This window comes from Lolium rigidum, chromosome 7, assembly GCF_022539505.1.
Source record: "Lolium rigidum isolate FL_2022 chromosome 7, APGP_CSIRO_Lrig_0.1, whole genome shotgun sequence".
NCBI classification, from domain to species: Eukaryota; Viridiplantae; Streptophyta; class Magnoliopsida; order Poales; family Poaceae; genus Lolium; species Lolium rigidum.
In genome coordinates, this window is record NC_061514.1 from 2,074,709 (window position 1) to 2,088,335 (window position 13,627).

The 13,627-nt window shown below is 41.4% G+C and overlaps 1 protein-coding gene across 1 annotated transcript; it reads right to left on the bottom strand.

Annotated features, from left to right (window-relative positions):
• Positions 1–623: 623 nt before the first annotated feature.
• On the bottom strand, positions 624–4,841 carry LOC124675602 (probable protein-S-isoprenylcysteine O-methyltransferase). The gene is made up of 5 exons (XM_047211672.1): positions 4,548–4,841; positions 2,540–2,783; positions 2,236–2,364; positions 1,970–2,078; positions 624–1,085 (listed from the first exon to the last, which is right to left on the bottom strand). Exons 1-4 carry the CDS (start codon positions 4,759–4,761, stop codon positions 1,988–1,990), a joined length of 678 nt encoding a protein of 225 aa, XP_047067628.1. The 5' UTR covers positions 4,762–4,841; the 3' UTR covers positions 624–1,085; positions 1,970–1,987.
• Between the last annotated feature and the right edge of the window lie 8,786 nt (positions 4,842–13,627).

Sequence of the window (13,627 nt, forward strand, 5' to 3'; positions counted from 1 at the left end):
CCTCAGCACTCTTGTTATATCTTGCATCCTCTCATCTCGCTTTTTGTCAGGATACAGGGTGGGTAGCTGAAAGTTGAAACGTCAAAAGTAGACTCACAGGATCCACTAGATCGGTGCGATAAGATGGACGGGTGCTTTTGGACCGACCAAAGGCCCCCTAGCTACGCACACCGGATGTCGACTTGGTTTATGCTGATGACATGATAATAAGGTGCTTCCCGAGCCAACAAAATAATAATGTCGCTGTCGCTACAGCGAATACAATGTCCGTCAGGTAAACTGGAGGATGTTTCCGTCGCGTCGACTGGAGGAAGCTACACTCTTTATTTCTTGTTCTTTCTTGCATGTTACTCGTCAGTTATATGAATCAGCTCATATCTTAGCTAAACGCTCTGAACTTTCTAGTTTTGTTAGATATTCTGTTGCTCCGGATTGCATCTGGGAGTTACTCTGTAATGATTCTAATTGATCAATAAAGTGTTGTGTTCTCCAAAAAAAAAGGCATCCTTCATTCCAGTCTGTCCGGCACTGGTAGCTTCATGGCGTTTCTATTGGTAAGAATAAGGCATTTTTCTCCGGATTGTTTACATTCCAGAGCTTTGCAAATTGCAAAGCAAACAAAATGGAAAAACTGCAGCATGTGCTACTAAAAATGCTTTCCAGATTCGGTGAAACAAATGAGAAGTTTCTTTTCATCTCCAGGAGCAAAGCATTGTGGAGTCTGGAGTATATACGTTAGGCACACTTGACACGACCATGTTGGAAAAAGCTTTGACACAACGAACCTAGAGGAAATAGTCGGCAATACCATCAAAAGAGGAAACTATTCCAGTTCGAATCTAATGAACGGCAGAGCTTCCACAAAACTAGCTGTAGGCAAACCATTTACATCAGATGACCAGTGCCGCAGTACTTGGCATCCGGGCCAGATTAAAGAGCTGGGGAATGACCCTCTGCTTCATAATTTTTTTCAATTTTGTCTTCTATTGTATTAAAATCCATGGCATAGCTCTTTCATTTACTATCTCTTGAATCCACATTGTAAAGTACTTTGCTTTGACATATCAATGGTAAGGAAATCACGCCTGTAACAAAAAGGGAGAGACACATTAGTATTCAGTCTCCAGACTCATACTGGCTTTATGAAGGAACAAATATGCTTGTTTTTCACTTGTGACCCTCAAACAGACAGGTTACAATACATGTAAAGAGTCCACGGTAATGCCAGATGCCCACACCTTTAAATTACTAGTTGGTTCAAGACATGCTAATGATCTCACGGATTGGCAACAGAAGCAACTCATGTCTTTGAATGTAATCAGTAGTTTCCTTTGTTTCAGTCTGCAATATTAGTAATAATCCTTCTATTTTCTTACAGGTTTGCGATTCTCAGATATGTATGACATAAAGATGTCTAGAGTATTTTGAATATAATCAAAGGCCCCACTCAAGGAAGCACAATATCTTTAAAAAAAATTGTGCCTCCTGAATAAATGTGTCAATATGAACTTTTTTGTCCACGGGGTATCCATAACAAATAGGAATGTTGAGGAACTCATGTGCAACTAAGATGTGAGACCCCATGCGGCCATGTCACAAGGCAGTTTGGCCATTCACTCGAATACATTCTCAAAAGTCAACCTAGCGAGAAATTGGGCTCTAAGTGTGAAAATTTAACTTTTAGGGGTTATTGCATACAGACAGGTGGTAAGGCAGATTTCTATAATACAAAGAGTATGTGCAGATTACATCAAACATTCAAACTACTACAGGATATAACAGAATATACAAATTATGACAGTTAAACAACAACTTTCTTACTTATAGATCGGGTATGTACCAGTGTAGTGTGACAAAACCTCATTATTGGAGATTTAAAAGGAAAGTGACCAAGCCGTTTGTTAAACATGCTAGTCCAAAACACATGTGATGGAATAAAACGCTCAAAGGTAAGGACTTGATAACATACTTTGCAAGTTCGAAACTTTCATTTTATAAATGGTAATCCCGAGTGCACGTTCTGTGCATATTCTTCGTATTGTGCGCCAAAGAACTGCCTCAAGAAAAATTCTTCATACCTACTCTTGAGTGAAGGAATCACAAGAAAAAACGTATAAAATATTTATATCCACAAGGGTATCAAAGGGTACATCCTGAAAAATAAGGAGCTTAAATGGATCATTTAATGAAAACGCTCCAGTAGTAGGATGTAAGGAATTTGTTTTAGAAGGATACGGTATCCGCTTTGCAAAGAATCGCCACAACACCAATGCAAATGCAACTGTAGATATTGGATTGCACAGCATAAGCTGTGTTCCTACGGCCCACATAAGAAAGCCTAAATAGCCAGGATGCCGCATAAATCTGTCGAATCAAGCACAAAGTTTAGCCAGGATGCCACATAAGTGGTCTTGCATAATTACATCATGTTTCTATATTGCAATTTTTTGCCTAACTTCGAACTCAAGCAAAGAAAGGCAACAACAGTACTCAAGAACTATGTTAAGTTGTAATGCAGCATAAGTACATGAACAATTACCTATAAACACCATGAGTTATCAACTGATGCTGGTCTTCATAATGAATCCTTATGACATGTGTAAATGCGCGTCCAGCTGTGATGACAGCGATTTTACGAATAATTTCACCAACAAGCACCATTAGAAGGCCAATATTACTGACAAACTGATAACCCTTTAGTTCTGGGAAAAGAAAGCCTTCTGTCAGGTGTTCTAGCATTGCAAAACTCATTGCCAAAACATACTGCTTGCTGATAAGAAGCGCTGCATCAAAAGGACCTTAATTATTTCACAATACAGCAACACAGTAACTTGTAAATATTAGAACTAGGTAGTTAAGAAAGAATACAAGGAAATAAAGTAGCAGTCGCCAATATATGCCTGTTATTGTTCTTATAAATTCTGTTTAGCCTCTTATTTGTCCATTTGATAAGCTGCGGTAAATCGAAGCAAAATTTCCTTTTGTTATATGTTATATGGTGCATCGTACATTCCGTTTCCAGAAAAAAAAAACAGTTAAACTTTTCAAACGCTGCTACTGAATAGTCATCCCAATAAGAAAAGCAGTACAGAGTTTCAGAAAAAACAACAATCAGAAACCGTGTCCCTGTTTTTTTTCTTAGTGGTGAGCTACTAATAGATTCAAGGTCAACTGAGCTAACAGGATGCAAGTTGCATAAACAAAGTTCAAATAACTATTTCATTCCCTAGTTCAAATAATAATACAATTAAAGACATTTATAATGGCTTATGAAGCAATTAATAAAGGAAAATGCCCGTATCCATTCGGGGGATAGCATGCGACGCGGCCCTCCCGCGGGACGCATCGATGGCTGGGGCCCAGCACCAGCAACCTTATCGCCCTTGTTTGGCTGTTCTCCACTCGTTCTCCTTTCGTCATCCCTGCCTCCCTCTCTCCTCCATGGCTCCTCTCTCCTCCCTTCCAACACCGCTCCGTTCTGGTAGCATCACCGCCCCCTTCTCCCCGTCGCAGGCAAGCACGCTGTTCCCGTCCGCCGGCGCAGCTTCTGTGCACCGGAGCGGTTCCCGGCCACTGGCATGGTTCCCGTCCACCGACAAGGTTCCTGGCTGCTGGCGCTGCTCCCATATGCGACGTGGGCGGCGATGCTACCGTCGTTCGGCGGCGGTGCTGCTAGCCAGAGTCGACATGCTGCAGGCGGTGCTGCCGGAGAGGTCTCGCCGGACTTTTATTGTCCGACAGGGCACTTCAAGCGGATGATGGCCAGGATGTTTTTGTTAAGCTCTTTTTTTTTTTTGCTGCGAACGGGGGGTTTCTGCTTCAATGAAGCAATTGCGGGATTGGGGTGTGAGACTGAAGGGAATCGGACACGTGTCGCTCTCTGGAGGTGGGGGATAGGGGGAATTATCCCCGGTGGGATGCTCAGCACTTGCCATTAATTAATCAACTTCCGGTTTTGTTTGTAAAAAGTTACCCTACAGAGGCGCTCAAATTGTACTTTCTGGTTTGGGAGTTTCGCGTCAACCTTGATGTCAGTCGATTGATACTTGGTTCTTTTCTCTTCCCCTAAATTCATGACAGCATAGCACCTGGTAGATCGTTTCAGTTGAAGTGTTAAACTGAACAGAATCTCACAATTGCAACAGATCGGACAGCACAGGTGTACTATGGGTATTTTTCAGCTCAATGCTGAAGTGAGAAATTGCTGAGGCACCTAGTTTTATACAACTACGGAAAATTGCCAAAGTAAGCATTCTGCAAATACCACTGAAGTCCTAAGTGATCTCAACTATCTGAACAAACACAGACCAAATCAGCAACAATTCAATTGGATCAGTTGGGCCGACGCATTTGGCATCCTCGTGACCCCATATATGTGCTTGGCATTATAGCGTATCATTAACTATAAAATTAAAATCTAAGCATACAGAAGACATGCTTCGGTAACACAACACTTTCTCCAGTAATACTGGTATCTAGACAATTTTCACAACCACCGTCTTGAATTAATGAATTGCGAGAGGGGAACGAAGAGGCGGCCCACTCACAGGTGGCGGTGACGTTACGGTGGCCGTGGAAGGCGGCGGCGAGGACGTACTCGGAGCCGTGGAAGAAGACCAGGGCGGCCGCGAACTGCCACGCCTGCGCCCGCGCCGCCATGGGCAGAGCGGGGATCTGGAGAGCGGAGCTTGCGCTGTGGGTGAGGGCTTGGGCAGTGGGGGTAGATGTTTGGCGAGGTGCCGGGAGGAGGAGATGCCGCATGCGGAAGCTTTTTTGCTAGGGACCTGGACTGGTACGGGGAAAGCTTGGGGCGGCCATGGCGAGGCGAGGCGAGGATGCTGTCGGGCCGACGGGAGAGAGTCAGAGAGAGAGAGAGAGGAGATACTGGGACGTCGAGTGGGCCGAATAGGGCTACGAGTCGGCCTTTGTGAGGGATGTATGGCCCACTTTCCATGATACCAGAGCTTTCGGCCCAAGGGCCTAGTTATCCAAATCAACCTCTCACATCTTTGTTCATTTGTTTCTCTCAAAAAAAAAACTTTGATCATTTGTCATCTTAAAATATTAGTGAGATTGAGTGGGAGAAGAAAGAACCTACCAAACTAGGGGCGAGCAGAAATAACGATGCTAAGTGGCTGGCACCAGATGTAGGTTTCTGCAACAGTGGTGGAGTTTGGGCCATTTCCATGGGGGGGCAAATGGGCTTATAGGCCAAAATTTCAACATTTTGGGCTCAAATTATCCTTCAAAAAATGTCCATGGACTCGGGGGGGGGGGCACCCTTCATAGCTATGCCATTGTTCTGCAAGATCAACATGGAATGTGTCGTAGCGAATGCAGTTTGTCGCGACGAGCGTGGAAGGTTCTTGCCTTCTTAGAGCATTGGCAGTTGGCAACGCAGGTCTGACTGACCCAACCATGCTGGAGGCGTACGCGTGAGCGAAAGACCTAAACTAACACAAAGCTTATGATAGCATCTCATTGTCTGAATGTCATCCATGACTTTAAAGCTAAGTATTACAAAGGCTACTACTACATGATTCTGCGAAACATAAAGCAGCGTCGAGTATCGTTTCACGCGACCAAATATGGTCACGAACAGAGGGAAGCAAATGTGGAAGCTCACAGACTAGCTAGGATGGCTACCACTTTAGAGGCTGGGTCGTCAAGTTTGGCTTTTGGATCAACGGGATCATTTTTTATACCCATAAACATTGTGCAATAAAGCTTCTCCTGTTCTTAAAAAAACATCTTTGTTCATTTATCATTTTAAAATATTAGTATTAGTAATTGTAATAACTTGTGCTAAAAAAGTAATTGTAATAACTCTTTTAAATATAGCTAACTCTTTTAAATATAGCTACTCCTACCTATTTATTTTTATTTTTTTACTGTCCACTTCTCGAGTAATAATATGTACTCTAAATAAATAAATGTATTATCCTTCTATTTTGCAGACCTTTGCTATGACATGCTTAGTTATGTTTAGGGTTTCCTCGGTCTTAGATTTCATCTTTAAAATTTCAAAATAAAAATGTCAACATGATCTACTACAACGACGGAGCTAGGAAAAGAAAGGAGCATGGGCGAACCATAAGCTAAGCGAAAAAATGAGAATCAAATGGCATATTTAGATATATGTACAATTAAAAATATAAGTACTGAGTTGATAACGGTTACATTCATAACAGTTTAGAAGCACAAAAGCTAAAATGAAATACGATAAGTAATTTCTCACTAGATAATAATAACATTCTAGATTTCCAAATGCTTATTCAGACACCTAAAATGGAACTTGTAAATTTTTAAAAGGAGAGTATGAACTACTAATTGATAAAGTTATAAGGACTTATTCACATTAGAAAGCATGGCGTCGTACCATTAAATACTAATGACGTCGTGGCGAAACCCCTTTATGACTCTTGAAGGCATGAAACCGCCAGGTAATAACAACATCATTATAGTGACATACTTAGCTCCATGACTATCAAATTTATTGTCAACTTCTACCTAGAGGTGTTAAAACCACCATTATAGGGATATTTGATATTCAAACTAGACAATTGTACTCTTAAAATCCCGAAATTTCTATAGGTTATCATTTGGAGTTGTTATCATGGACCTAATCACAAATCTAAAATCTCGACTAATCAACAATTGGAATCCTAAGTCAAGTCAGTCGATAGTGCAACTTTTGCAGAAGAAGAGTGGAGAGGGAGAAAATGAGAATGAAAGAGCAAAGGAGTGATCGATATGCGTGCGATATTTGAATACGCACGACCCGACTGTTGGTGCATCAGGTTAAAAAGGAATAATTTGAAGCTGTGATATTTTAGTACCGAAAAACTTTCCATTACATGTGGAAAAAAGGCATGCCATCATGGGCCGTGGACGTTTTTTTAATTCGTAGGTCCACTTTGTTCTAGATGTGTAGTTGAGATATAATTCCTCCGTTTATATTAAGATGACTTGTCTAAATACGCATGTACCTAGACGCATTTTAGTATACAGATACATGTGAATCTATTTAGATAAATCTGCAACATTTAATATTGAAAAGAAGGTTAATGAATTCATCCGGCTTTATCTTGACATAAATATATCTATACACTAAAAGTTTTGTCAAATTTAAATTGGAATGTGGGAGCATTAAGGGTGTCCCGAATCCGTTTTAAGATATCCATATCCGATTTTAAATAATCCGGCAGATGAGGATATGCGATTTTGAAGTGGTGCTCCGAATACGGTATAGGATATGATATAGCAAATAGCATGTGGATATAGATTATCCGAAATTTAAGCAGGATAATCCGAAGGTTTAAAACCGGATAATCCGATTTTTGAGTCAAATGCCAATGCCAATTCACAAGGTTAGTAGTTATTGAGTTACCGAATGTATTTAGCAAGCAATGTTCAGCTCTAAATCTTTCTATTCTTAATAGGTGATCTCATTTCTCTTCACATGCAGCCTATCCACCTCATCAAACATCCTTGATCAATCCTAACTTGCCAAGTCATGCAAGTCTTACACCATCATTCACCATGTCATTCACTCAGAACTTGCAAAAAAAAAACGTGTGGTCCGTCTCTATGCGTCCATCAAGTCCGTTTCATTCTGAACATGATTTTTTTTCCTGCTAAATGATACGTCTCAAACGTATCTATAATTTCTTATGTTCCATGCTACTTTTATGATGATACTCACATGTTTTATACACATTATATGTCATTATTATGCATTTTCCGGCACTAACCTATTGACGAGATGCCGAAGAGCCAGTTGCTGTTTTCTGTTGTTTTTGGTTTCAGAAATCCTAGTAAGAAAATATTCTCGGAATTGGACGAAATCAACGTCCAGGGTCTTATTTTTCCATGAAGCTTCCAGAAGACCGAGGGAGATACGAAGTGGGGCCACGGGGCGCCGCCACACTAGGGCGGCGCGGCCCTAAGGGGGCCCGCGCGGCCCTAGCGTGTGGGGCCCTGATACGTCTCCGACGTATCGATAATTTCTTATGTTCCATGCCATATTATTGATGATACCTACATGTTTTATGCACACTTTATGTCATATTCGTGCATTTTTCGGAACTAACCTATTAACAAGATGCCGAAGAGCCGGTTGTTGTTTTCTGCTGTTTTTGGTTTCGAAATCCTAGTAACGAAATATTCTCGGAATTGGACGAAATCAAGACCCGGGGTCCTATTTTGCCACGAACCTTCCGGAAGACCGAAAGGGATACGAAGTGGGGCGACGAGGCACCGCCACCATAGGGCCGCGCGGCCGAGAGGGGCCCGCGCCGCCCTATGGTGTGGGCCCTCGTCGGCCCTCCGACTCGCCCTTCCGCCTACTTAAAGCCTCCGTCGCGAAACCCCGATGCGAAAAACCACGATACGGAAAACCTTCCGGAGCCGCCGCCATCGCGAAGCCAAGATGCGGGGACGGGAGTCTGCTGTTCCGGCACCCTGCCGGGACGGGGAAGTGCCCCCGGAAGGCTCCTCCATCGACACCACCACCATCTCCATCAACGCTGCTGTCTCCCATGAGGAGGGAGTAGTTCTCCATCGAGGCTCGGGGCTGTACCGGTAGCTATGTGGATAATCTCTCTCATATGTGCTTCAATACAATAATCTCATGAGCTGCCTTACATGATTGAGATTCATATGATGATGCTTGTAATCTAGATGTCGTTATGCTAGTCAAGTGAGTTTTACTTATGTGATCTCCGGAGACTCCTTGTCCCACGTGTGTAAAGGTGACGAGTGTGTGCACCGTGTGGGTCTCTTAGGCTATATTTCACAGAATACTTATTCATCTGTTGAATGGCGTAGTGAAGTGCTTATTTATATCTCTTTATGATTGCAATGTGTTTTGTATCACAATTTATCTATGTGCTACTCTAGTGATGTTATTAAAGTAGTTTTATTCCTCCTGCACGGTGTAATGGTGACAGTGTGTGCATCCGTGTTAGTACTTGGCGTACCTCCTACATAGTGTGAAGGTGACATTGTGCATGCTGTGTTAGTACTTGGTTTAGTTGTGTCGATCTTTCATGCACTCTAAGGTTATTTAAATATGAACATTGAATTGTGGAGCTTGTTAACTCCGGCATTGAGGGTTCGTGTAATCCTACGCAATGTGTTCATCATCCAACAAGAGTGTAGAGTATGCATTTATCTATTCAGTTATGTGATCAATGTTGAGAGTGTCCACTAGTGAAAGTCTATTCCCTAGGCCTTGTTCCTAAATATCGCTATCGCTTGCTTGTTTCTTGTTTTCTTGCGTTACTACTGCTACCATATTACCACCATCAACTACACGCCCGGTAAGCTATTTTACGGCGCGTTACTACTGCTCATATTCATTCATACCACCTGTATTTCACTATCTCTTCGCCGAACTAGTGCACCTATTAGGTGTGTTGGGGACACAAGAGACTTCTTGCTTTGTGGTTGCGGGGTTGCTTGAGAGGGATATCTTTGACCTCTTCCTCCCTGAGTTCGATAAACCTTGGGTGATCCACTTAAGGGAAACTTGCTTCTTGTTCTACAAACCTCTGCTCTTGGAGGCCCAACATCTGTCTACAAGAATAGAAGCACCCGTAGACATCAAGCTATTTTACGGCGCCGTTGCCGGGGAGGAAAGGTAAAAGGTACTCACACTCCGGATCTCGGCTACTAAGCTATTTTCGCCGTTGTAAGTACTCGAAGCTATTTCCTTTAGATCCTGCAATTGCATCTTTTTGTTTCTTGTTTACACTAGTTTGGCATAATGGACAACAATGAGCTTCTTATTCTATTTCCTGATTTAAGACATGGATGGTTTGATGCGTTAAAAAACCTATGGAACCTTATTTGCATGCTGGTAGTAATATTAGTATGAACGCTTTGAACACCATTGTTGATAATGATATAGAAAGTTCTAAGCTTGGGGAAGCTGGTTTTCATGATCTTTTTAGTCCCCCAAGCATTGAGGAGAAAATTTTCTTTGATGATACTTTGCCTCCTATTTATGATGATTATAATGATAGTGGTATTTTGGTGCCACCTACTATGGAGAGTAAATTTTTGTTGTGATTATACTATGCCTCCTACACTTGATGAGAATAATAATGATAGCTACTTTGTTGAATTTGCTCCCACTACAACTAATAAAATTGATTATGCTTATGTGGAGAGTAATAATTTTATGCATGAGACTCATGATAAGAATGTTTCATTTGATAGTTATATTGTTGAGTTTGCTCATGTTGCTACTGAAAGTTATTATGAGAGAGGAAAATATGGTTGTAGAAATTTTCATGTTACTAAAATGCCTCTCTATGTGCTGAAATTTTTGAAGCTACACTTGTTTTATCTTCGTATGCTTGTTACTTTGCTCTTCATGAACTTGTTTATTTACAAGATTCCTATGCATAGGAAGCATGTTAGATTTAAATTTGTTTTGAATTTGCTTCTTGATGCTCTCTTTTGCTTCATACTCTATTTTTCATGTGAGCATCATTAAAGCTGCTTGAGCCCATCTTAACGGCTATAAAGAAAGAACTTCTTGGGAGATAACCCATGTGTTATTTTGCTACAGTAATTTGTTTTATATTTGTGTCTTGGAAGTTGTTTACTACTGTAGCAACCTCTCCTTATCTTAGTTTTGTGTTTTGTTGTGCCAAGTAAAGTCGTTGATAGAAAGGTTGATACTAGATTTGGATTATTGCGCAGTTCCAGATTTCTTTGCTGTCACGAATCTGGGTCTACCTCCCTGTAGGTAGCTCAGAAAATTAAGCCAATTTACGTGCATGATCCTCAGATATGTACGCAACTTTCATTCAATTTGGGCATTTTCATTTGAGCAAGTCTGGTGGCCTAATAAAATCCATCTTTACGGACTTTTCTGTTTTGACAGATTCTGCCTTTTATTTCGCATTGCCTCTTTTGCTATGTTGGATGAATTTCTTTGATCCATTAATGTCCAGTAGCTTTATGCAATGTCCAGAAGTGTTAAGAATGATTGTGTCACCTCTGAACATGTGAATTTTTATTATGCACTAACCCTCTAATGAGTTGTTTCGAGTTTGGTGTGGAGGAAGTTTTCAAGGATCAAGAGAGGAGTATGATGCAATATGATCAAGGAGAGTGAAAGCTCTAAGCTTGGGGATGCCCGGTGGTTCACCCCTGCATATATCTAAGAAGACTCAAGCGTCTAAGCTTGGGGATGCCCAAGGCATCCCCTTCTTCATCGACAACATTATCGGGTTCCTCCCCGAAACTATATTTTTATTCCGTCACATCTTATGCACTTTGCTTGGAGCGTCGGTTTGTTTTTGTTTTTGTTTTGTTTGAATAAAATGGATCCTAGCATTCACTTTATGGGAGAGAGACACGCTCCGCTGTTGCATATGGACAAGTATGTCCTTAGGCTCTACTCATAGTATTCATGGCGAAGTTTCATCTTCGTTAAATTGTTATATGGTTGGAATTGGAAAATACTACATGTAGTAACTCTAAAATGTCTTGAATAATTTGATACTTGGCAATTGTTGTGCTCATGTTTAAGCTCTTGCATCATATACTTTGCACCCATTAATGAAGAAACACTTAGAGCTTTGCTAATTTGGTTTGCATATTTGGTTTCTCTAAAGTCTAGATAACATCTAGTATTGAGTTTTGAACAAGGAAGACGGTATGGAGTCTTATAATGTTTACCATATGTCTTTTATGTGAGTTTTGCTGCACCGTTCATCCTTGTGTTTGTTTCAAATAACCTTGCTAGCCTAAACCTTGTATCGAGAGGGAATACTTCTCATGCATCCAAAATACTTGAGCCAACCACTATGCCATTTGTGTCCACCATACCTACCTACTACATGGTATTTATCCGCCATTCCAAAGTAAATTGCTTGAGTGCTACCTTTAAAATTCCATCATTCACCTTTGCAATATATAGCTCATGGGACAAATAGCTTAAAAACTATTGTGGTATTGAATATGTACTTATGCACTTTATCTCTTATTAAGTTGCTTGTTGAGCGATAACCATGCTTCGGGGACGCCATCAACTATTCTTTGTTGGATATCATGTGAGTTGCTATGCATGTCCGTCTTGTCTGAAGCAAGAGAGATCTACCACCTTCATGGTTGGAGCATGCATATTGTTAGAGAAGAACATTGGGCCGCTAACTAAAGCCATGATTCATGGTGGAAGTTTCGGTTTTGGACATATATCCTCAATCTCATATGAGAATAATAATTGTTGCCACATGCTTATGCATTAAAGAGGAGTCCATTATCTGTTGTCCATGTTGTCCCGGTATGGATGTCTATGTTGAGAATAATCAAAAGCGAGAAATCCAAAATGCGAGCTTTCTCCTTAGACCTTTGTACGGGCGACATGGAGGTACCCCATTGTGACACTTGGTCAAAACATGTGCATTGCAAAGATCCGGCAGTCCAAGTTAATTAGGACAAGGTGCGGGCACTATTAGTATACTATGCATGAGACTTGCAACTTGTAAGATATAACTTTCATAACTCATATGCTTTATTACTACCGTTGACAAAATTGTTTCATGTTTTCAAAATAAAAGCTCTAGCACAAATATAGCAATCGATGCTTTCCTCTTTGAAGGACCATTCTCTTTACTTTTATGTTGAGTCGGCTTCACCTATCTCTCTCCACCTCAAGAAGCAAACACTTGTGTGAACTCGTGCATTGATTCCTACATACTTGCATATTGTACTTGTTATATTACTCTATGTTGACAATTATCCATGAGATATACATGTTACAAGTTGAAAGCAACCGCTGAAACTTAATCTTCCTTTGTGTTGCTTCAATGCCTTTACTTTGATTTATTGCTTTATGAGTTAACTCTTATGCAAGACTTATTAATACTTGTCTTGAAGTACTATTCATGAAAAGTCCTTGCTATATGATTCACTTGTTTACTCATGTCATCACCATTGTTTTGATCGCTGCATCCACTACATATGTTTACAAATAGTATGATCAAGGTTATGATGGCATATCACTTCGTAAATTATCTTTGTTATCGTTTTACCTCGCCGGGACGAGCGTAACTAAGCTTGGGGATGCTTTATACGTCTCCGACGTATCGATAATTTCTTATGTTCTATGCCATATTATTGATGATACCTACATGTTTTATGCACACTTTATGTCATATTCGTGCATTTTCTCGGAACTAACCTATTAACAAGATGCCGAAGTGCTGCCTCGTTTTCTGCTGTTTTTGGTTTCGTAAATCCTAGTAACGAAATATTCTCGGAATTGGACGAAACGAAGACCCAGGGGCCTATTTTTCCACGGAGCTTCCAGAAGACCGAAGAACATACGAAGTGGGGCCACGAGGTGGCGACACCACAAGGCGGCGCGACCTAGGGGGGCCCGCGCCGCCCTATGGTGTGGCCCCCTCGTCAGGCCCCCGACTCTGCCCTTCCGCCTACTTAAAGCCTCCGTCGCGAAACCCCTGATGCGAAAAACCACGATACGGAAAACCTTACTGAGACGCCGCCGCCGCCGATCCCATCTCGGGGGATTCGGAGATCTCCTCCGGCACCCTGCCGGAGAGGGGATTCATCTCCCGGAGGACTCTACACCGCCATGGTCGCCTCC